General features: G+C 38.4%; 1 protein-coding gene across 2 annotated transcripts in view; it reads right to left on the bottom strand.

Moving 5' to 3' along the window:
• Gdpd1 (glycerophosphodiester phosphodiesterase domain containing 1) overlaps nt 1–26,317 on the bottom strand; it is a 53,541-nt gene that overhangs the window by 8,001 nt on the left and 19,223 nt on the right. For both annotated transcript variants that reach the window (XM_003469549.5, XM_063250867.1), the window contains exons 3-6: nt 22,741–22,876; nt 17,356–17,401; nt 5,648–5,766; nt 4,903–4,992 (exon numbers count right to left, since the gene is read on the bottom strand). In XM_003469549.5, coding sequence (XP_003469597.2) covers nt 4,903–4,992; nt 5,648–5,766; nt 17,356–17,401; nt 22,741–22,876 — 391 coding nt within the window. The remainder of the gene's footprint in view (nt 1–4,902; nt 4,993–5,647; nt 5,767–17,355; nt 17,402–22,740; nt 22,877–26,317) is intronic.

The raw sequence follows: 26,317 nt of genomic DNA, 5'->3' as shown, positions 1-26,317 counted from the left end.
GAGTTTCTATTAGAAAATCTGTTTGAAATTCCAAAACTTTAAAAATTACAGCTCACGCCTGTAATCCCAGCACTTGGAAGGCTGAGGTGGGAGGATTGTTGTGAGTTGAGACCAGCCTGGGCTACAAAGCGAGCTCAAGGCCAGCCTGAACTGCATAGAGAGACCCTGTCTCAAAAAGACAAAAAAAAAAAAAAAAATTCAAAGATATAACTTTCATATATGTAAAATATACAACACATAACATAAAATTTGCTACCTTAACATTTTGTTTTACCTTGAGACTGCCCTCACTCTGTAGTACAAGCTGGCCTAGAACTTACAACCCTTCTGTCTCAGCCTCCTGAGTGTGTTACATCTGGTTCTCATCTTAACATTTTTTTAAGTGATCACTCAGGGATATGAAGTATATTTGTATTCTTGTGCAACAAATCTCCAGGTTTTTTATCTTACAAAATTGGAGTCTATACTCATTAAATACCAACTCCCTATTCTCCTGTTCCAACCTCTTCACACATGTGCCACACATGTTTGTGCGCAGTACAATTTTCAATGCAGTTATAGGGGTTAAAATGAATTTTTCTATGAGTAATAAATTGAAAATCATGAAAAGGTAATTTATTTTAAATAACTAACTGTAAACTACCTAATTCTTTATTTAAGGAAAAATAGAAAGGCTTGAGGATTTGTTTTGTCCCTGTGTTCACATGGTGCTTTGTAACGTTTCTGGCTTATTTATATGCAGGTGTTTCAGCTCTACCATGGCATACAAGCCCCTGAAATGCCCAGAGTTCTGCCAATTCATACACTAAGGATCATGAAGCTTAGAGGAAACAAGCATATGGGCTGGCCTGCAACATTTATGCCACTTTGGAATGAGAGCCAAAAACACTAACGTAGTTTCAGAGAGCTATGCATGGTTGCCAGGAGTAGGGGACAGTGGCTACCTGGCAAATATTGAACAACTGACTATATTTGTATCTTAAATTAGAATATGTGGGGGAAGACCAAGACATTTTATTTATTTATTTAATTTATTTATTTATGTTTTTAGGACAGGGGTTCATTATATAGTTCAGGCTGGCCTTGAACTCACTGCCTCAGTCCCCTAAGTGCTGGGAGTATGACATTCACAATCTTCTAAACTATTCAGTATGTGCAGCCACTGCATTGTGTGAATGCATAAAAAGTCATTAAGTGAGAATCAGTACCACATATGTCTTCCATCATCACTGTGTATTACACTTCTTGTTACTTTTATAGTTTAAGTTTATAGCATCTGGAAATTAAATGACTAATGTAAAAGTCTGTTAGATCATATATACAAACTATAAAACATGGATCAAGGGCTGGGGATTTAGCTCAGTGGCATAAGCACCTGCCTTGCAAGCAAGGCAGTCGTGAGTTCGATCCCCGGTACCAATAAAAAGAAAAAAAAAGGGGAAAAAAAACATGGATCAAGGTCAGGCATGATGGTACACATCTTGTAACCCCAGCTCTTAGTGGCTGAGGCAGAAGGATCAGGATCACTACAAGTTCAAAGCCAGCCTAGTCTACAATACTTTGATCCTGAGTTCAAATTCAGCCTGGACTGAATAGTGAAACCCTGTCTCAAAGACCAAAAACAAACAAACAAAAATCAATTAAATAGCATGATGATAATATGAATGGAATTATTGAGATATTTTTACTGTGATACTTGAATGTTACTAAAGAAAAGTTTTTAAAGTTTTTAAATTCTAAAATAACAGGACTGGGGATTTAGCTCAGTGGCGTTGAGTGCCTGGCTAGCAAGCATGAGGTCATGAGTTTGATTCCCCCCAAATTCTAAAATAACAGAAAGCTAAAGGCTTCCAAAAAAAATGAAGAATGTGAATCAAAGGAAAAATTCTGTGAATGTGGGCCAGGAGAAATTTTTAAATTTTTGAAATAATTATAGATTCACAAGAAGTTCAGAACTGGGGGAGTCTAGGTACACCAGTGGAGGACCTGCCAGTTGCCAGAGAGAAGCAGCAGGGAGGCCATGCAGCCTCCTTGTGTGCTGGTAGAAGCCCTATTAGTGAGAGAGAAGCAGCAAGGAAGCTGAGCAACCTCCCTGTGTGCCTTGGGAGCCCCTACTGGCTCGGAAGAAACAGCAAGGAAGGTGTGGCCTCCCTGTGTGCCGCTGTGGGTTGCTGTGGGCCTGCCGAACCGGGAGAAGCAGCAAAGAAGCCGCCTCCATCTGCTGCTTCCACCCACATCTGTGAGCAACCGGGCACAATACGGGCTGAGATGATAATAACTGAAGTAGGCAAACAAAGCCACTTAACATTTAAGCTATTTGATCAACTGTGGAAGTCTGAGGCCTGTAGTCTAGGCAACTATTTAGAGAATAACAATATGTATTATAGTAATGATTATGGATTTCTTACTGTCCTGTTACTGTTTTGTTTCATTTTACTGTCCTGTTTTACTTCCTTTAAACACAAAACAAAACTGGGGGAGTCTCATTCTTCCTTCTCGCAGTTTCCCCAAAAGGTGACATTTGATGTAACTGCATTACAAGTTCAAACCAGGAATTGATTCTGGTTTATTATCATTGGGTTTTTTTCAGACAGGGTCTCACTATGTAGTGTAGGCTGGCACTCGCTTATGTGGCCCAATGGGGATTCTTCTGCCTCACCTTCCTGAATGCTGGGATTATAGGCATGCACCACCATGCCTGGAATGGTGTATCATTATTAATTCAGATCACAAACTCTATTCAGTTTTCTCCCTTTTGGGGGTGGGATTGGGTTACCTTTTTTTTTTTTTTTTTTTTTTTTTTGTCTTTTTCCTTTCTATCGGTACTGGGAATCAAACTCACGACTGCCTGCTTGCAAGGCAGGTGCTTTGCCGCTGAGCTAAATCCCCAGCCCCTGGGTTACCATTTTAAAAACTCTCTTCATCTGTGTGTGTGTGTGTGTGTGTGTGTGTGTGTGTGTATGTGTTCTATGTAATTTTATTCCATGTGTAGATCCATGTAGCCACCATAAGCAAGATACAAAACTGTTTCATCACCATACAAATTCCCTCATGCCATCTCCTAGAATTAATGCCAACTAGCTACCCTATTCTCAGTCCATGTCCCCTGGCAACCATTAATCAGCTCTCCATGTTTACAGTTTTGAGAATATTATATAAATGAAATCATACAGCATGTGTAATTTGTTTTTACTGTATATGATCTTGAGCCTGGTATTTTTACTAAACATAATGCCCTTAAGCACCATCCAGGTTGTTGCAGGTATTAACAGCTCACTCTCTTTCATTAATTTAGTATCCCATTGTATAGATCTACCAGTTTGTTCTGCTATTTGCCTAATGAGGACATTTGGTTTTCTCCAGTAGTTTGCTTTTTTTTTTTTTTTTTTTTTTTTTTTTTTTGAGAAGGGTCTCGCTATGCAGTTCAGGCTGGCCTTGAGCTCACTTTGTAGCCCAGGCTGGTCTCGAACTCACAACGATCCTCCCACCTCAGCCTCTCGAGTGCTAGAATTACAGGCGTGAGCCACCATGCCCGGCTTTTCAGCAGTTTGCTATTACAAATAAAGCACCTATAAAAATTCTGGAACAAAATGAATGTAATCATTATGCACTGAAAACATGTACTAGCACAAATTACAAATTTAAAAACTTTAGGTACAGATATTCGTGTATGTTCTTTCATTTTTCTGGGATAAATGACTATGGTGACGTTGGTTCACAAGGTAATGTGTGTTTAGTTTTATAAAAAGCTAACTACTAAAGAGAGTGGCTGTACAATTTCACATTCACTACCAGCAACTTGTAAAAGACCCAGTTTCTCTGTCTCCTTTCCAGCTGTCAGTATCATCATTTATTTGAAAATGTGTTTGATGATGTAAGAACATCAGCAGGTCATGAGGCCTCCAGTACATAACATTTGAAAATCATTAGACAGTGATTTGTCCTAGAGAAGTTCTAGATCTAAGCTCTTAGGAGCTGAGGCTGCAAGGCTGAGTAATTGCTCAGTTCCCTCCGAACACAAGCTACCTTGGGTGGGACCTTGCAGAGCGTGCTGCACATAAAGAAAATCTTCCTGCCACAGAAAGTGCCTCCACTGCACTGTAGGCTACACTGGTGCTGATCACGGATATTTCTGCCTTGTTTGCCAGGAAGAAAGAACTGTCCCAGAAGAGTTCTCTGTATATGAGAATTACCACTTCTGTCATGATACTTCTGCACTATGGTGTCACATGTACAATAAAAGGAGTCTACCATGCTTATAATTTTTGAAACCATTTGAATTTCCAATTCTCTTAGCTGACTATCATTTCAAAAAATATCAAATTAACTTTTTTTGAGAAAGCCCAGGCTGGCCTTGAACTCACAGCAATCCTTCTGCCTCAGCCTCTGGAGTGCTAAGATGACAGACATGTGCTACTGCACTGGCTCAAATTAATTTTTATAGATTTATTTCCTCCAAGCAGAAAATTTTTAATGAGTAGATGGCTCTGCTTTATAATACCCCAAATTATGTTCTTGGCTTAACTGAAGTCTATTTGAGAGATAGGGCAAAAAGAAGTTCATAGACTATATACTTTGATTTAAAATTACATAAAAAATTCAATTGCCTAATAAAACTAGACGTTGAAAATGGGATTCATATTTTGTTTTATAATGTACATAAAATGCTAATAAATTATTAGGCTGTGAAAATAATTCTGTGAACCAATGAACTTAAATTGCAAGGTTAAAATTGATTATGTTCATAAGCAAACATTTTAGATACCTACTTCCATTCAGTATTATCTGTCTTTGTATGCAGGCTATGAAATAAAAGAAGTTTTAAAAATTATTGCTGGAATGACTTGACAGACACATGATAACAGTGAAAACAGATGATTTTGTATTATTTTTAAGGCTTACCTCTTTGTAGCACTTTTCTACAATTTCATAACTGGCATTACCCCATACTGTTAAGTGTTCTCGCTTATACTGCTTCACCAATTCTGAAACCTACAGGTGAAAATTCAAAAATTTATGCATCTGCCTATTTGTAAATCTATTTGTATCATTTTACTTACAAAGTAGGTTACAAGTAACTATTTTCCAGCTGTTAGTGTAAAATTTTGGAAAAAATTGCTAAATAAATTTGTATTTTATAGACAAATATTTATATTTTACCATTATATAACTTATTTCATAGAATATAACTACTTAGTAATTTGATATAAAATAATCACAACTGAAATGCTAAACTAGAAATTAGTTATACAAATGCCAGGATAACTGGTGCATACCTTACTTTTTTTTTTAGGCAGGGTCTTGCTATGTGGTTCAGGCTGGTCTGGAGCTCACTATGTAGCCCACGCTGGCCTCAGATTCACAATGATCCTCCTGCCTTAGCCTCCCAAGTGCTGAGATTACAGGCAAGTGCCACTATGCCCAGTTTATCCACAGCTTACTTTTACCCACAACTGAGACATCCCAAGTCACTCTGAAACAGACTTTCCTAAACTCAAGTGACCTCTACTAGGCATTATTTACAATAACGCCAACCCCCGGAGTATCCTGTTTCCTTGAACACTGTCATCTATACAGTCATCTACTCTAACCTTTTAGTTTGTGAAACTGGATGCAACACACCAAGAGGAGGCAATGTCTTAAGTACCTTCTTAATCAGCACATTGTTGTTGACTTTGATATCGATGTTAATGGGGGTGTTAGGAAAGGCCTCAAAAACTTCCTTCAGTAATGGAATTCGGGTATCTTTTCCTTCACATTGGCATGCTGAGAAAGCAAGATTTTTTAAATGTACCTTCTTTAAAAATAATTTTTACTCTATTGATTAGAAAAGTAAGAGTATATTCCTACAGGGCACTTAAAAAATGAGACAAACTATAAAAAAGAAAAAAATCATGTAATATCCAACAACTCAGATATAACCGCTAAGCAATACTATAAGATGATATATTATAAGACTACCATAAAAATTTCCACCTCCATATGAGATTTCAGTTTCATTACTCTGAATAATGAACAGTAAAATATTCTCATTCTCATTGGGTGTTATTTCTGTATCCTTCTTCTCACATGCATAACTGAATACCGTTTACATACAAATTTTAGCCTTTTTTTTACATAAATAAAAATATATTGACACGTTTAGAATTATGATTTAAATATTAGTTAACCTTTCTACCTTAAGGTAACTGTAGAATCACATGAAGCTGTAAGAAATAATACAGAGGGAAGAAAAAAAAAAAGAAACGACACAGAAAGATCTATGTATCCTTTATCCAAATTTCCCAGTGGTAACCTCTTGCAAAATTATAGTACCACATCATAACCAGGACACTGACATTGATAGAATCCACTGATTTTATTCCAATATGATGATTTTAAAAGATTTCAAAATACTCCACGGAATAGCCATATGATAATTTAATCATTTTAATAGGGTCAGGGATATAGCTCAGTGGAATAGTGCTTCCCTGGTAACTGCAAGGTCCCGAGCTTGATTCCTGGTACAGAAGAATAAAAAGAGCTTGATTCTAAGAAGAAAATATGTAATTATCAACTAGTAATTTCTTTTTTTTTTTAATTATGTATTATTTCTACCCTTTTACTGTTTTTAAAATAAAGAGCTTGAGGTTCATATTTAACACTCCTAACTGAAATAGAAAAACATTGATTTTGGTTTTTTTGTTTGTTTCTGAGACAAGGTGTTACTCTGTAGTTCAGGCTGGCCTTGAACTCACATGATCCTCCTGCCTCAGTCTCCCACACGCTGGGATTATGACCTTCACCACCACGCCCCACTTATAGAAACAACAGCACTTACCATAGATAGTTATTTTGATCTACCCCAGCTATCTTTAATTCCCTGTAGAAATCTGTATCATCCTTACTCCATATTGTTCTGATAAGCCATCAATCATAACACCCACTCTGTTCATCCTTCCGGAGGAGGCAGACAATCTAGGTTTGGCTGATCCTAACATCTTGATTCCAGATTGTACATATGCTCCATGTTGGCTAATGGTATCTTTTTTTTTGTCTTTTTCCTTTTTTATAGGTACCGGGGATCGAACTCACGACTGCCTGCTTGCAAGGCAGGCGCTTATGCTGCTGAGCTAAATCCCCAGCACTGGCCAATCGTATCTTTATCTGAGACTTTTCTCTTGAAGATCATTGAGAGGACAGGCCTCCTTAGAGTGGCAGTGCAAGTAGAATATGAATTTATAGTTGCCAGTTCCACTAGGACAAAATCCATCTAAAGCAGAAGAGGATAAGACCCAAAATACAAAAGAGACCTAAGGATGAGGCAATTTTTAATCTCTTTGTGCCTCTGGATTCAATGTTTATCCAATTTACCATCATTCCATCTAGTGTTTTTTTCTCAAGCTTGTTTAAACTGATTTGTTATTTTTTCTTTTCATATTAATTTTAAGTTATTGTTTTGGGTCTTTCTAAGACGTACAGGCCAGCCTTGAACTTGTGATCTTTTGCCTCAACCTTTTAGTGCACTACCCTGCCCAGCTGATTTCTATCATTTATATCCTAAAAATTATGAATGTAGTATCCTAGTTTTGTACTGTAGTGTGGTATCTACTAGCTGCACAGGCTGCGTAATTTTATGTATGTATGTATTTATTTATTTAATTTATAGAAAGGGTCTTGCTATGCAATTTGGGTTGACCCTGAACTCACTAGTCAAAACTGGCCTCAAATTCATGGTGCCATCCTGCCTCCCACGTGCTGGGATTATAGGCATGTGCTACCATACTTGGCCATAAATTTAAAATATTTAAAATCAAATGAAATTTAAAAAGATAGGTATACATGAAGAGATTCACACATGCGTAGAACTTCTCCTAAACAATTTGAGAATCGATTATATAATGCATGATGAAATTAATAGCTACTTTGAAGAAAAAGAGACACTATGTTATCCAGTGCTGATTCCATTGCGTCATGCAGTAAAATCCAACAATACTATTCTTGGTTCAGACTGATTTTAGTTTTTGTATTGTTTAATTTCAGCATATATGAAGGTATAGACAGCTATTGAAGAGAACAAGAGATATTATGGTAGCCATTGTTGATTTCCTTATTGTCCGGTTTTGAAGGTCTATAATGCCTTCATCATTCTGTTCTGATCAGTTTATTTTTTTTTAAATTGTAATATATTTTATTAATGTTATGATTTGTTCAATATTTAGTATGCAACATGATAAACAAATTTTTTCTTTTTTTTTGTCTTTTTCGTTTTTATCGGTACCGAGGATCGAACTCATGACCGCACACTTGCAAGGAAGGTGCTTATGCCACTGAGCTAAATCCCCAGCCCTCTGATCAGTTTAATACTATTTTGTTTTGTATGAATTTGTTGTGTGTGAAGATATGAACAACTATTTAGAAGAAAACAAGAGACAATATGATAGCCAGTGATGATCTCCTGTTGTCTTACTTTGACATCTGTTACTTACATTGTTTTCTTCTCATTTGCTTTGTTGTTTTGTTATATTTAGTTTTACTTGATTTAAAATAAAATTTAAAAAAAATTCAGTTCCTCAGTTACACTAGCCACATTTCTAGTCCTTCAGAGACAAATGCAGCTATTGGTTACCATATTGTAAAATGCAAATATAAAACATTTCTGTCACCGTAGAAAGATCCATTTGGGCAATGATATTCTTGCTAAATAAAAATTTTATAGTCTTTCATGCATGGAACAACTAATCGAACAGTCAAAAGAACTCCCGTGGGGAATAGCTAAAATGTGCCTGACCCTGAATTCATTACATAGCCCAAGCTGGTCTCGAATTTGTGGTGATCCTCTTGCCTCAGTCTCCTGAGTGCTGGGATTACAGGCATGTGCCACTACAACCAGCAAAGATGAATTTTTAAAAAAAGTCAGTCAGGGGCCGGGGATTTAGCTCAGTGCCATAAGCATCTGCCTGGCAAGCTCAAGGTCGTGAGTTCGATCCCTGGCATCAAAAAAAAAAAAAAGGTCAGTCACACCCAAAACTAATTCTGGGCCACCAAAATTACACATGTAATATTTTAAGGCTAGCACCATATTTGTTTATTTTGTGGTAATAGGGATTGACCCCAGAGCTTTGTATATGGTGGGCAAGCACTCTATTACAGAGCTATATTCTCAGCTTTTTTTGGGGGGGGTGCGGGAGGGGTACTATGAATCAAATTCAGGATCTGGTACTTGCCAGGCAGGCAATTGAGCCACTGAGCTATTCCCCTGGCCCCCTTTTTATTTTTTGAGACAGGGCCTTGCCGAGATGCCCAGGCTCACCACAAACCATTAATCTTCCTGGCTTAGCCTCCAGAGCCCCCTGGCATAGGCATGTGCCACTCTATCCAGCTAAGAATATTTCATTTAACAGTAAGGTATAAGACATTTAAAATGTATGCTAAGAATAAAGTGTGTACTAAAGCAATGAATCACATGCCTCAGTCAGAACAGACTGTAGAAAAACCTGCTTCTTAATGACATGGGAGACTCCCAGAGTAGGTTTGCATGTGAGAGAATAAAATGTTGAATTTTAAGTGTGTCAAGAAAGAACTTCGGAGTCAGAAGTCCAATACAGGAAGTTGAGGAGAGGGTCTATGAAGGAGGTGTAACCTGGAGATGCCAGCAAATACTTGCTCCGAAGCTAGGTGCACTGCTGTGCACTGTAGTCCCACATTCTCAAGAGGGTGAGGCAGAAGGACCCCTGTAATCCAGGAGTTCAGGGTCATCCTGATAAGACAAATGGGGAGGGGCAGAGCTGGAGGTGAAGCCTGGTGACAGAGCACTTATTCAGCATGCACCAGGTCCCAGATCTAATCCCCAGCACCGCAAACATTTTTAAGAAAACGTTGTCCCATATTGCTAACATAGAGGGTAACTACTAAGGAAATGGGAAAACTATGAAAAGGGAGAGGAAAATAATGGAAAATAGGAATGACAGGCAAACAATGGGCTCTAGATGATGGAATGAAGGAAATGGTCTTCAGGGCGTGCTGAAACTCCAAAGCTGGTAATTACATTCAACTCTAGATTATCCAAATTATGCAGTCCATTAAAAAGATGGCTACTCTAAGTAGGCCATACGATAACCCTTTGGTTAACACTTTGGAGACAGGGTCACGAGATGTAGCTCAGGCTGGTCCAAAACTCACGGTGAGCCTCTTGCCTCAGCCTTTGAGCACTGGGATTTCAGGCATGGCCCACCATTCCTGGCTTTTACAGTTACTTTTTAATATAGCCTGCGGCACATCAAAAAAACACCTTTAGAGAAAACAGTACAGATATTCCTCATTTAACATCCTGTTTAACGACTGTTCAGATTTAGGGCTTGTCTTTCTCTTATACAGTTCTGTACATTTTGTCCATAGAGCCTCAATTTCTTTTTTTGCACAGTAAACTTTGCTTACACAGAACTGTAATTTTTGCTGAATGTATTACACAGTGCTATATATTTTTTTCTGTTACACATTATAGCATTTGATGTCAGAGTTATTCAAATAAAAGCAAAACCATTAAGTTGGGAGTCTCCTTTGACCATCTATTCTGAACACTGTAATGTACACATTATATACAACTTCTCAGTTAGTAAACAATTCATTTAACAACTTAGTCTCAAAACCTGAACTGGGTCATTAAACTAGAAGTGTCATTATTTCCCCAGTAAATTTGTGAATCACAAAGAAAGCAAAAAGCCTAAAACTTAACTTTACTCTAAACAATCTGTTCAGTATTGAGAGGAGAGTAAGCAAGAGTTCTGAGCAGGGGAATAGGACACAAGAAAACTAAACATTGTTGACTAATCTGAGTCAAGTGCTCATAGTACTACATCTGTTTCAGATGCAGTAAAGTTCACATTTGTGACATCAAGTAAATTATGAGCTGAATGTAATATGAAATTTTATTACTCCTTGCAACTCTCTGACTCCCAACCATTCCAAGCATTGTCATAAAGACAGCATATGCCAGGGAGAGGCCGTAGGTCCACCTGAACACTGACCTAGTAAGGAGGAAATCTAGCTGCTCGTTCTAGCTGTCACTTATTTGTTTTGTTTTATTTGGTTTTTTTTTTTTTTTTTTTGAGTAGCAGGGAGGGCAAGTTTGGTCTTTTTTGGTGCTAAGGACTGAACCCAGGGCTTCCAGCTTGCTAGACAAGTGTTCTACCACTGAGCTAAATCCCCAGCCCCTCTGTCATTTATTTGTGATATGACCTTGGTTAAGTTAATTTATACCTTTATATTTAAATTTCCTAATGTATAACAGAAAATAGGGTTAGATGTCTCAAACGTCTCTTCACATTCAACAGTTTTGCATTGTTTCTGAGACAGGTTCTATGAAGTTCAGGTTGACACTGAACTCACTATATAGCCCAGGTTGGCCTTACACTTGTGATGATCCTCTTGCTTCAGCCTCCCAAGTGCTGAGATCACTGGACACCCAGCTTACATTCAATAGTTTTAAGACTTTATGAGGCAGATACATAACCAAAAAGAAAAAAGAAAAGAAAAAAAAAAAGGAAACTTTTCCTCTGAAATATCTTTTTCTTCCCCTGAAAATATCTTTTAACCTTTGTTGGCATTTGGCATTGCTCTACAAAGAAAAAGACAGGAAAAATTTCACTTCTGAAAATTTCCTTAGTCTTCATAAATCCAAACTTCACCCAGAGTTTATCAAGTGTAACCCTATAAACTTCAAAAAAAAAAAAAATTTCCTCAGACCAAATAAGCTTACTACTACCTATCCAGAAGGCAAACATGAAACTCACATCAGATTTAAATATCTCTTAGAGACAAATACCTTTAAATTTTTTTCTGACTTTTTTGGCTTTCTAAAATTTTCTAATCAAAAATATAAAACAAAAAGGTTTTTTTGGTGCTGGGTGATAGAACTGTGGGGGAGGATGAGCAGCAACTGAAAAGTATGTAATATAAATGACCTTTATTTTGAGAATGTGGGGAGAGACACCCCGGTCCCCCGGGGCATGAGACAGGACTCTGTAGCCAGGAAAGCCTCAACTGGAAGCAGGAACCCCCATCTCCCCCGCCCCTAGGAATTTATCTGTGATGCCATCTTCCCCGCCCCTGGGAATTTGCCTATGGCGCCAAACCTAGGACCAATGGGCTACCTGTGCATCCCTAATGCCTGCCTTAGGTTCCACCCCAAACCGAGGCTACTTATGTGCCTCACACCATGTGTCCGCTGGAGAAATCGCCAGATGCCAGTGGTGGGGGGGTGCCGGTCATCTCTCTCCATGTTTTCAGAATAAAGGCTGCTTTTTGTTTTATACTTCTCATCTTTTGGAAATATTTTTCATCTTTTGGAAATAATCCTATCATTTGGTGCCGTGACTCGATCTGCAGGTGATTGAATCCTGGGACACACCCAGTTGAGTCCCCAGCCGATTCACAAACCAGATAACATCCTGGATTAATTCCGCACTTTTTCCTCTCCCAAGACATCCCTGTCGCCAGCCGCCTGCACTCACCATCAGCCAGATTGATTTCAGGTGAGCACTCTCTGGGGAATTCTTGGCACTGGGCAGCCCCAGTCGACTGTTCTCCCCGTTCTTGTGGGTCTGTGGCATTTTCACATCCTTAGGACAGCCCAGGGCAGGGTTCTTTCTGGGCAAACCTGTGTCCCCACTCTAAAATCTCTCACGTTCTTTGGGTTCGGATAGCCCAAAGCAGAGATTTTTGGACCACCCACACTGAAAGACCCTCACTTCCCTTAAAGCCTCATGCTTTCACGGGCAAAACTGTTACTGACCCCACGTGAACTCCACTCGTAAATCTCTCAGTGACGAATGGAATATACGAGTTTTTGGAATCTTAGCCGCTGTGTGGTGCCACAAATGAGTGATGGCTTGTTCTGGACCATGGCTATTTCTTGCCTGAATCAGTCATGGGAAACATATTTTCTAACTCCCAAAAGATGCCTTTACAATGCCTAATTTCCAATTTATGTACTTTAAAAATTAAAAGTACCATAAAAACTAAATAATTACCTTTTTACTGCTGGGAGGTCTGGCCAACCTACCCACTTAGTGGCAATCGTTGGCCCAAGGAAGGAACATTTGACCCCTGCATTCTCAGGAATTTGTACGATTTCTGTCAGGCCAGCGACAAATTATTAGAACTCCCTTATATTCAGGCCTTTCTTATTCTGAGAACACGCCCGTCTCTCATTAGGTCTTGTGCTCCCACTCAGATACTTTCAGCTAACTCTAGTGCGCCGCAAACTTTTCCATCCTGCCCTCTGGTGTTTTCCTGGCCGCCACCTCCCTACCCCCAAAATGGTTCCTTGCCATTATCTCCTGCTGTGGGATCGTCTTCCCCTCCGTCTCCTGGGACCCATAACTCTCCCAGCAGCTCTAATCCCTCTGTTAGTGCTTCCTTATAGACGCCGATTTCTTCTTCTCCGGGGAATTCTCTATCCCCTACAGCATTCTCACCACCAGCCCACCATACTAGGTCTTGGTCGCTATGTCCTTCCAGCAAGCCATGTGATTATTCCAGCTTGCGCCAGGACAGTCACCATGTTCAGAAGGGCCACTTTTGGACTACAGTAGAATTATGTAAGTATGCTAGAGTTTAATATTGGCATGTCAGATCAGAGAGTGGGCTTTATCTGGATGGCATAACGCTTTTAGGGTGTTGCATGGAATTATTTAGTTACATATTTAACAAAAAAGGCTTTGATTGATAAACATGGCTATTTTTTTTATTACAATTCTCAAAGCATTTAATCAAGGTTACTGGCCACCTGATAATTTTACCAGCCTTGTTTACTGTAGTCCAAATCCCAAACAAAAAGGCAAAACTTGACCTTCAAACCTTAGAGAGATCTTACTATGGTTTTTCATATTTTTAACACTTTTGACACTTGGAGTTCTGAGGCAGGTAAACCTACACAAGGTGGAGCTGCCTAGCCCTCCCATGGACCACGCTCAAATGTAGCAGAAGACATTGGGCAACAAAATGCCCCATCCTGGTGTTCTTTGAGACCTTACTCCAGGGCTGCTGGACTGTCCTAGCCACCAGAGAGTGGGTAAGCCATCCTAACTTATAGCCCTCACAGGAAATGTCAACACTGCCAGATTCATCGCTGAAAAAAATTGCTGCCAAAGACTGAGGGGGTTCAGGGCAACAACAGCCCCCTTTAAGGTGTCCGTCTCAGAGTCCAAGTCGCACGGAAGTCTCAGGTAAGACAATTCTCTATATGTGTGGACATAGAGGCCATATATACAGAGTTCATCCTGAGTTTTCAGGCTGCTATATTAAGTCCTCAATCTCTGTAACGGGGTATTGATGGTCAACCTATGCCATTTACAAACAGGGCCTATTTCATACAGGTCCCAGTCCTAAATATACAGGCTAACTTAGACACACTGAGGCCTCAACAGTTTCCACCTGTTATTGCTAGTAAACCTCTCCTCAGTGATATAAGACCACCCCCTTCCTTTCTTACTTACCAATTTCTCAGGTAACCCTAGTCAAGACTGACAGATACATTTTGTCTTCTCACTTTGTTTATACTTTTTCAGGATACATAAAAGCCTTTCTTACAACCAGGGAAACTGCTGATATACTTGCTAAAATTCTGTTGCAGCAAATCATTCCAAGGACTACAACCAAGTTACAGCGACCCATACCTGATACAGCAATCAAATTTGCTAGACTGCCATTCTGGTTTCACATCACTCAGGCCCTAGATCTGACCATCCTTTTCCTACTCATCTCTGCCTTACCAAGGCCTCACAGCCACAACTCACAGGTAGTCATGTTTTGTTATCCACTTGGGTTCCTAATTCCTTACATTCTGTTAATGATCATTTTTACAGCAGGACTCTTTAACAGTATTGCCTACAGACTCCAACATCATGCATACCAGAGACAAGCCTTACACACCTACCCTTTTTAACTTTTATGCTTTCAGATGGGGGAGTAAGTACCTCTAACTTCACTCCTCCTAACCCCACATTTAATTTTCAGAATTCTGCCTTACCGTGGAAATGTTCCTACCTCAAGGTCGTCCTGATAGAATGACATGTCTAAATCAAAGGCACCTTTCCCTCTACTTCACCTGGGTCCTTAAATATGACAGTGCCATGTCTCCTCATAACATCTTGTCTCTGTTTTTCCAGTCTGACATACGTGCATTCACCAGTGAAGTTGTCCTGGCTAAAACACCTGGCACCAGCATCTACCTGGGCATCAACCTTCATCCCGTCAACTCCCCTAGGCTCCAGTACAGTACCCTCTGCCAGCATGAAGTAGTTAAAGAGAAAAATCTTCGCCCCTTTTCATAATAATAATCATGACGGGATATGAAAGGGTTTTGGCCCAGACAGGACTCTGTAGCCAGGAAAGCCTCAACTGGAAGCAGGAACCCCCATCTCCCCCACCCCTAGGAATTTACCTGTGACGCCATCTTCCCCGGCCCTGGGAATTTGCCTATGGTGCCAAACCTAGGACCAATGGGCTACATGTACATCCCTAATGCCCCCTTTAGGTTCCACCCCAAACCGAGGCTACTTATGTGCCTCATGCCACATGTCCGCTGGAGAGATCACCGGACGCCAGTGGTGGGGGTGCCGGTCATCTCTTTCGTATTCTCAGAATAAAGGCCGCTTTTTGTTTTATACTTCTCATCTTTTGGAAATATTTTTCAACTTTTGGAAATAATCCTATCACTGGGAAGGAACCAGGACCTCATGTATAGTTGGCAGGTGTTCTATCACTGAGTTCCAACTCTAGCCTTATATTAGCCAATTTTAAATGTAGCTCATAAGGTAGTTACAGTTCATTTTGTCTAATCTTTTTTTTTTTTTTTTTTTTTTGGTACCAGAGATTGCACTCTCACAACCTTCTGCTTGCCAGGCGGGCGCTTTACATCACTGAGCTAAATCCCCGGCCACAATTCAAATTTTGAAAATTAGTGTCAGTAGATCATGCTTAACAAAAGAAATCATCAACAGTGAAAAGACAACCTGCAGAATGGGAGAATGTACTTGCAAGCTATACAGCTAACAAGGGGCTAATATACAACATACAAAAGAAAATCTAACAAATCAATAGCAAAAAAAAATCTGATTAAAAATGGGCAAAAATCTATGTGTGGTGGTACACACCTGTAATTCCAGCACTCAGGAGACTGAGGTATAAGGATTGCTGCAAGTTTGAGCCCAGCCTGGGTTACATAGTGAGTTCAGGGCCATAAAAAACTGCACAGTAAGACCCTGTTTCAAAACAAACAAACAAACAAACAAAAAAACAGACAAAAGACCTTAAAAGATTCCTTTCTAAAAAAGAGATATAAGAACAGCCAAGCACTGCAGGATGTGGTGGTAGTGGTACATGTCCACCCCTGCACTTGGGTGGCTGAGGCAAGAGAATTCCAGAACTATATAGTGAGATCCTGTCTCAAATAAAAAAGTCGAAGTATATGAGACGGAAAAAAAGTGTATCAGAAAAAACCACGTAATGTTACTAATCATCAGAGCAATACAAATCAAAACCACAATGACATATTACCTTATTCCATAGGTTGGTTATTATCAAAAAGACAAGAAAAAAAGTGCCAGTGAAGATGCAGAGAAAAGGGACTCCTTGCACACTGTTAGTGGGAATGAAAATTAGTATAGCCATTGTGAAAAACAGCAGATTCCTTAAAAAATTAAAAATAGAATTACTATATGATCCAGCAATCCCACCACTGAGTACATATTTAAAGGAAATGAAATCAGTATGTGGAAGAGATCTGTACTTCCATGTTTATTTTAGCACCCCTCACAGTAACTATAATATGCAGTCAGTTTAAATGTCCAACAGTAGATGGATGAATGGTAGAAAAGAAAATGTGGGGTATGTACACACAACAGAATATTATTCAGTTACTAAAAAAGCCTGTCATTTGCAACAACATGGATGAACCTGATGAATATTATGTTAAATAAAGGAAGCCAGACACAGAAAGACAAATACTGCATGCTCTCAATTCATGTGTAGGGAAGTTGTGAGTTCAATACCTGGTACAAAAAAAAAAAAAAAAAAAAAAAGAAAGAAAGAAATATAAAGGAACTCTAATAATACCCAAGTTTCTTGTAATTAGTATTCAGGCTTAAATTAAGTATATGTGAATTTAAGTAGAAGGAGCTGGTTAAATCTTTGGACTTGACCATATCAGTGTAAGATGACTATCAGTGTTTCACATCTGCATGCCTGAAAGAACATGCATAGAAGGAAATACTTTTAGCAAGAACTTAATAGTATAAAGAACACAAGTGCACTTCCATACGTGTACAGATAGACTTTAATGTCATTGCATAAGCCATAAATGAGAAATATTACCTCTTTGAAATGGGACATCCAGTTTGTCAAGGTAAGGTGGGAGCTCCTTAAAAAGATATGAGTGAAAAAAATGTTAATTCTCAAACATAAAAAAGCACTTATCTATGGTCACACTACCCTGAATGTGCCCAATCTCATCAAATATAAAAAGCATTTTAGTGCCTTACAGAAAGTTGAAATTTGTTTCTTCAAAGAAAAAAATAGTAAGAGAACAAAATGCTACACACATTTACAGAGAGCACCCATTAGGACAATTCCCCCAAAGGCAAATTAATGATATAATTACTTACTTTTACCACTTACAAGAAATAGATACCCTTTAATGTAGACCTTTTCTCAATAATACAAAAGGAGCCCATGTGGTGGCACACTCCAGTAATTTCAGCACTTGGAAGGCTGAGACATTGTGAGATCATTGTAAGTTCGAGGTCAGCCTGGGCTACAAAGTGAGCCCAAGGCCAGCCTCAACCAAATAGCAAGACCTTCTCTCAAAAAGACTAATAATAATAATAATAAAGGATTTTAGGGGCTGGGGATTTAGCTCAGCAGCATAAGCGCCTGCCTTGCAAGTGCATGGTCGTGAGTTTAATCCCCAGTACTGACAAAAAAAAAAAGGATAAAAGTTTGGGCTGGGGATTTAGCTCAGCGGCATAAGCACCTGCCTTGCAAGCAGGTGGTCGTGACTTTGATCCCTGGTATCGATAAAAAGGAAAAAAAAATTAAAAATAAAGGATTTTAGTAGAAAAATACCCAGAGTAGATAATTAAAGATAAAAAATAAAAACAACAACCATAGGAAAAAAATCTTAAAATCCCTTAATAGTTTTTTGGGGTTTTTTTTTGTCTTTTTCATTTTTATTGGTACCGGGGATTGAACTCACGACTGCCTGCTTGCAAGGCAGGCACTTATGCCGTTGAGCTAAATCCCCAGCCCCCAAATCCCTTAATATAAAGAAATGATAATTAAAAAAAATTTTTTTGTGACAGGGTCTTGCTATGTAGCCCAGGCTGAGCTCAAACTTAAAGGGATCCTCCTGCCTCAAACTCTCAAGTACTCAAAATATTGGCATACTAATTAAAATTTAAATTAGGAAACCAGAAAAATTTTGGTATAACTTCAATAATAACGAAAGGGGTACAGCAAAATGGGAATTGTGGTTCTTTTTTTTTTTGACAGAGTCTCACTATGCAGTTTGGACTGACTTTTAGGGTCACTTTGTAGCTTAGACTGGTCTGGAACTTGCAACAATCCTGCATCAGCCTCCAAGTGCTAGGATTATAGCATGGCACCACTTTCTGATGCAGTTCTGGGAGTTCTTTTTCTTGTCTTTACAAGGTATGACCAAAAATACAGTCAATGCTGCTACCAAGTGTCATCCAACAGAAAAGTAGGGTCATAAATACCAGTACATATCATCTCTGGATCTGGCACTATGCAACTTCTGGCTCTTTGCCAGAGTCAAAATAATGATGAACAGTAAACGTTTTTAACTGACTTAAGACAGTGAGGTAGCAATGAAGGTACAGCTAAAGACACGGAGGAGTTCTTCCAGAACTGCTTCAGGAAGTGGCCAGAATAATGGGATAAGTGTATTCAAAGTGAAGAAGACTTCCAGGAAGATTAGTAGTAATGTGTCTTTTACTGTAATAATTTTACCTATTTTTAATTTTTTTTTTAGACACTGTCTCACTATAGTGAACTATAATTCAGGCTGGCCTCAACTTTGAAGTGATCTGATGGAGACTACTACGAGGTGGCTCTCAGCAGGATTTAAAATTAATTGGCTTTTTATGTTTATCTGAGAAGTCTGTCCTAGGCCTTGGCCTCTTGTCTGGCGACAGGAACTAATTCATAGTAAGTGAACTCTATGAATCACTGGTTCTGACAGAGGCCTGTAGTGGCCTGTGAGGTCAGAGATACCTCAAAGGGCAACATAAAGTCACAGCTTCAGACACTTGGCTCCAACCCCAATTAACAAGATAGAGACTGCAGCTGCAGGAATTATTCCTACATTCTCACTTCTACCATGTCTTCATGATAAGACAGTTCTAATGAATTGACTTGATTCATTACTTGGAGACGTCCTTGAAGTGACTCCCAAGGTCCTGCTTATTGCCTGCGCTTTCCTCAGTCTCCCCGCCCTTTGTTGTTGGACCTAATAAATTAAATGGACTGATCCAGAGAAGTCTTTGTCTTGGCTGTCGGTGTCTCAAGCTCAACTAAAGGGTTTTGACCCTCTTGGAGCCCTAAAATCATATCACTTATCACATTTTATTTAAGCCTTGGGAGACTGGAGATCTAGGTCAGGACCTGATAGTGATCCTCTTACCTCAGCCTCTGAGTGATGGGATTACAGATATCAGACACCCTGTTCAGCTGTAATACATTTTTTTTTTCTTTTTGAGACTGGCCTTGAACTCATTATATAGCCCAGACTAGCCTTGAACTCTCAGTAATCTTCCTGCCTTAGCCTACCGAGTACTAGGATTATAGACATGGGCAACCACACCTGGCTGTAATTTTTTTTTTTTTTTGTTACTGGGGATCAAACTCACAATTGCGTGCTTGCAAGCAGGAGCCTATGCCACTGAGCTAAATCCCCAGCCCTGTAATAATTTTTTAAAACTTAAACATCACAGTATTTTTCAATCATGCCTTGTAATATATATTAAGACAATAATATTCCCATCTTTTACACAATGATTTCTTTTTTGGGATTATATTTAGAGAAAGTAATCATAGAGAAATTTTATGTAAATAACCTTATATAAATAGTTACATCTTTATTTTGTAGTACTGGGATTGAACCCAGGGCCTCTGCACCAGGCTGTATTCCCAGCCCTTTCTTCTACTTTTAAAACATGGTGTTGCTAAATCATTGAACTATATAGACTGGGCTTGAACTTGTGATTGCTTGTGATTATCCTGCCTCAGTTTCCTAAAATGCTGGGATCACAGGTTGCACCATCTTACCTAGCTGCTCTTGGATTTTTTTTTTTTCTTTTTCGGTACAGGGATTGAATTTACAACCTTGTGCTTGCCAGGCTGGTACTTATGTCACTAAATCCCTAGCCTCTGCCCATGGATTTTCGATTATAACTGGTAAATAAAATCATATGTATTTAAGGTATATGACATCACCTTATGTTTTATATACATTGGGAAATGATTATTAAAATCTAGCTAATCAATTTGCATCACCTCATATATTGTAACAATTCTTAATTTCCTCCACTTGGAAGTATTTTATAGTAGCACAAGTCAAAAAGTACTGTCAAACAAAAAGAAAAATGTGCTCAACATCTCACTCTCAGAGGTAGATTAAAACAGTTAAGTACTATTCTAAATGATTTCATATGTATCTTTACATCTACATATGTCTTTATACATAACTTTTTATATCCATCTAAATATAGTTTATTTATGCACATAAAGATGCTCAGTAAAGTGTATTACTGGTAAAAACATAGAACTCACTGAATATTTAGCAATAGGGGGCTTATGAAAAGCAACTATAGATCTACTTCATGTAGTAATTGTGGTCATTTGAAATATTTATGAGAACTAAGCATGGAATCTGAATGTTAAATGCTGTCTGTTTCCAACTTTATGGTAGACTGTAAAAAGAAAAACTATAGAGACAACAAGAAGATCAGTGGTGGCCAGGTAGGGCTAACTAGGCAAACTGCAGAGGGCTTCTGGGTAGTGGCACTGTTGAGTGTGACGTAGGTACAGCCTACAGAAATGTGTACCACACCAAAAGTGAGCTCTAGGGTGCACTCCAGGCTTGGAATGGTAATTATGTGTACACACAGGTCCTTCATACAATATGCCAGTCTGATGTGGGTGCCTATAGTGGGAGAGGGTGTGCCTATGAAGGGTTAGTAGCTAGGGATTTGGGAACACTATTTTTCACTTAATTTTTCTGCAAACCCAAAACTTCTTTGAAAAATAAAGTAAAATAAAGAAATAAAATGAGAAATAAAATAAAGAAAAATAAGGTTTACTTTTTAAACTCATGGGCAGCCAGAGTTTTAGCTCAGTGGCGTAAGTACCAGCATGGCAAAGATGAAGTCGTGAGTTTGATCCCTAGTACCAAAAAAAAAAAAAAAAAAGCAAAATAAATGCATGGGCAGTGTGTGGTAACACACATTTGCAATCTTAGTTGTTTAACAGGCTGAGGCAGGAGGATCACAGTTTGAGACAACTCAGAGACCTTGCCTCAAAATAAACTTTAAATAGGGCTGAGGATACAGTTCAGAGGTAGAACTTAGCATGCACAGGCCCTGGGCTCAATCCCTAATGCCACAAAATAAATAAATAAAAATACAAAGTATGGAAAAGTATCATGCTGCAGAGGGTTTATAACGTTAAAGTATTAAAAACAAAGCCAGGTATGGCAGTGCACATCTGTAGTCCCAGCACTTAGGAGGCTTGGAGGCATAAGGATTGTTGTGAGTTTGAGGTCAGCCTGGGCTACAAGGATAGTCTGAATTACACAGTGATGCTTTGTCTCAAAAAAAATCAAAAAATAAGCTGTGCATGGCCCTGTAATTCCAGCCCTCAGGAGGCTGAGGCAGGAGAATCATTGCAAGTTCAAGACCAGCCTGAAATACATTGATGAGCTCAAGGCCAGCCTGAACTGCATAGTGAGACCCTGTCTCAAAAAGACAAATAAATAAATAAATAAACAAACAAAAAGTGTTAACACACACACACACACACACATGTATATAACAATATTTTATTAAAAATAGATATATATTTATATCTATAGTCATCCTGTTAACATGAGTTTGCTTTAGGTGGTAAAAAGCAGGCATTATTTTTCCTTCCATTTATTAGTATTAATGAGTATATAAACTAGTACGATCAGGTTTTAAAATGGTGCTTATGTGAAGGCTAAACTTAATTTGTACCTTTATCTGAATCACATAAACAAGTTGAATTCTAATAGTTTTACATTTGAGGACTTGTAATTTTATTAAAATGTACATAAAAGTAAGTCTCCATAGGTGTTTTTTTTTTTCCTTTCTGTTTTTGAGATGGGGTTTCACTATATAGTATAGACTGACCTTGGACTTGCTTTACTTGCCTATAAAGTAGGACTCAAATTCATGGCAATCCTCCTGCCTCAGCTTCCTGAGTACTGGGATTACAGGCATGTACCATCATGCTGATCCATAGGTGTGTTTGTACCGTATAAAATCCTCATTGGAAGTCAGAATAGTTTTCAAATATTTACTTGAGAGCACTTAAATACATTTATTACTTAAGTATTAATATTTTCAAGTTGGTTATTGGAGCAATATTTAGCCTTCGCTGCCTTAAAAAGTCTTACCAGCTTATATCTACTATATATATTTTATGTATTTGTTTACTTACACAATACTTCAGATCAGAGACATTTACGTTGACCCCAGTTGATCTCTTTAGATTCTCATCATGTGCCACTACAACTTGTTCATCTTTTGTGATATGGCAGTCCAATTCTAGCATGTCAGTTCCAATAGTAACTGCACTGAATAAAGAAAAAATGGCATTTTGAAAGTTACATAAAATTAAGATTACATGCATCATATGTAATAATTCAGAGTTACAAATCTAAATATCCTAAGATACTGCAATATCTCCTCAGCATTACCTATCAATACTTATTGATGTGAAAATATTCTACATGACCTTAGAGTAAGTGAATCATATTGCCTCCTTTTCTTAACCATCTATCCTCCATTCTGAGGACCCAAAGGAATACTTGGCTAGAAATTAAAAGATCTAGCCACCAGTTCCTGATATACTAATATGAACCTCTATAACTTAGGGCAAGTAAATTTCTCTCTTAGGTCCCACATTTCCACATCTATAAGATGAAAGGATTAAGACATACAACAAAACCTCAGCAATGTGAAACACACTTGTGATCCCAGCACTCAGGAGACTGAGACAAGAGGACCACAAGTATAAGGCCAGCCTGGACTACCTAAGGAGAATCTGTTTCCAAAACAGAGAGACAGGGACAGGCTGGGTGTGATGGCTTGTGCATGTGATTCCAGGTGCTCAGAGGTTGAGGAAGGAGGACTGTGAGCTCAAGGCCAGCCTCAGTAACATATCAGGACTCTGTCTCAAAAACAAAAACAAACAAGGAATTTAAGACAAGGATGGCTGCTTCTGTCTTATGATTCAACAACATACAATTGGAAGCTCTAAAAATTAGAGGAAAAAATTAAAGTTGGAAGGAAAAGTAAAATTATCTCTATTCACAGATGACATGAGGCTTGTTTGTTGTTTTTCCCTATTGGAAGTTGAACACAGGGCCTTTACACTGAGCTATATTCACACTAGCCATCCATCCATCCATCCATCCATCCATCCATCCATCCATCCTTTCTGAGACATGTCTCACTAAGCTGCAAAATTGCTCATATAGAACCCAGATTTATAACCCCACTTAGCTTAACTTCCCAAGGTGCTGGGCTCACAAGTGTGTGCCACAGTGCCTAGTCTGACATGGTTTTATACATCAAAAACCCTGACCTGTGAGTGTAGCTCAGTAATACATACTTTGTTTAGCATACACAATACCCTGAGTTTGAGCCCCAGCATAGCAAAAAAAGAAAAACAAATAAACAAAAAACTACTAAAGGGGCTGGGGATTTAGCTCAGCGGCATCAGCGCCTGCCTTGCAAGCAGGCAATCGTGAGTTCAATCCCTGGTACCGATAAAAAGGAAAAAGACAACAACAACAAAAAAACTACTAAAAATTAAAAAGTTAGAATAAAATTAATAAATTCAGCAATGTTCTGAATACAAAATCAACAAACAAAGCTTAGTTTTGTTTCAATACACCAACGAACTAAAAAAATAATTCCATTTATAATAGCATCACAAGCAATAAAATAACTGAGAAAAGAAATTAAAGTTATACAGACATGCATAAATGTATTTAAGACGTAACTACTACCAAAGTCAAGTACAGCACCATGGCAAGTCTAACAAAATCACACTGGTGCTTCTTACAGAAAGAGAAAAACCCATCCTAAAATTCATACAGAATCTCAAGGAACTCCAAAGAGTCAAAACAATCTTTTTTTCTAAAGTCAACAAATTTTTACCTAAGCAATTTTACATTTAACTTCTTCAATGCCCATTAAGGTCACCTAAGTGAGGTTCTTAGTCTTTCAGATAGCCCATTTTATATTTTTGGTACTGGGGATCAAACTCACGATCTTGCGCTTGCCAGACAGGTGCTTTGTCACTGAGCTATATATCCCCGGCCCCACAATGGCCCTTTTTTTAAAAAGAACTGATGCTTGGTCCAGTCAACCTGTCTTGCCATAATTTTATCTCCTCTTAAATTATAGACACACAGATGAAAATTTCAAAATTCTCATCTGGGATCTTAGATTCAAATTTCTTCTATCAACTGACTTTAGCAACCCAGATGCGGAATTGTAGAAAGTTTTTGGTATTTGGCAAATGATCTAGATTTTAGAATATTACTCATTAAATATTTTTAACTATTGAAACTCAATGTTTTTACTCCTGAGTTTAAGCAAAACGTTATGGGTCTCTTTGTTGCCATTGTAATACATCTACATGGATGTACGTTTCAAAACATGTATGGAAGCATGTTTCAAAACAACCTTGAAAAAGAAAAAGCCAGAGGATTCACACTTCCCAGTTTTAAAACTTATCGGAAGGTACAGTAATTAAAGCAATGTGATACCGGCATAAACAGAGCCACATGGGAACTAACAGACACAAGTAGAATGGAACACAGTGCTCAGAAAGAAGTCCTCACATGCATGGTCATGTGATTTCAATAAGGGCACCAATGGAGAAGGAGACTGAGTGTAATAAATGATGCTGGCACAGCCGGATAGACACATTTAAGGAATGAGGCCAAATATTTACCTAACCCCACACATAAAAATGCACTCACTGGGGCTGCTACCTCAATGGTAGAGTACCTGCTTGGCACATGTATGAAGCACTAGGTTCAATCCTCAGGATCATAAGATAAATGAAGTTTAAAAATACATTCAAAGAACTGTGCCTGGTGGTGCACACCTCTAATTCCAGCATTCAGGAGGCTGAGGCAGGAGGACCCTTGCAAGTTCGAGACCAGCCTGGGCTACAAAGTGCGCTCAAGGCCAGCCTAAACTGCATGACGAGAATCTGTCTCAAAAAGACAAATAAAAGAAAAAAAAAAAACAAAAAAAAAACTACATTCAAGATAGATCAAACACTTAAGCCAATGTCTCAAATTATAGCACTCTGAGAAGAAAATATTCTTTATGGCAATGAATTTGGGTATGTTTTCTTGGATATGATACCAAAAGCAAAGCCAAAAACAAAACAAAATAACAACAAAAACCCAGATAAACTGTACTTCATCAAAATTAAAATCTTTTGTACATTAAAAAATACTATCAACCTGGGGGTGTAGCTCAATGGTAGTGTTTGCCTAGCATGCACAAAACCCTGAGTTATGTCCCCAATACCACACATACACACACACACACATACACTATCAGTAGACTAAAAAAGTAACCCACAGAAAAATACTTGCAATCACATATCTATACAGGGATGTATATTTAAAATATATGAAGAATTCCTAGATCCAATGACAACAAAACAAACAACCCTATTAAAAATGTGCAAAAACGTCAGGTGTGCTGGTGCATGCCTATAATCCCAACACTGGGGAGGCTGAGGCTGGAGGATTGTTGCAAGTTTGAGACCAGCCTGTAGAGTGTCTCAAAAAGACCAAAAAAAAAAAAAAAAAAAAAAAAAAAAAGTGCAAAGGATTTTATGGATTGTAGGTTTGAGGTCAGCCTGGACAAATTATTGAGACCTTGTCTCAAAAAATAAAATAAAATAAAATAAAATAAAATAAAATAAAAACTAAAAAGAAGTCTGGGGGTGTACTTAGCACAAAGGCTACAGGTTTAGTCCC

This window comes from Cavia porcellus, unplaced genomic scaffold, assembly GCF_034190915.1.
Source record: "Cavia porcellus strain 051 isolate PalLab524CR breed Dunkin Hartley unplaced genomic scaffold, mCavPor4.1 scaffold_6, whole genome shotgun sequence".
Taxonomy (NCBI): domain Eukaryota; kingdom Metazoa; phylum Chordata; class Mammalia; order Rodentia; family Caviidae; genus Cavia; species Cavia porcellus.
The sequence above is the reverse complement of the archived record's forward strand: the minus strand, read 5'-3'. Positions and strand labels throughout refer to the sequence as shown.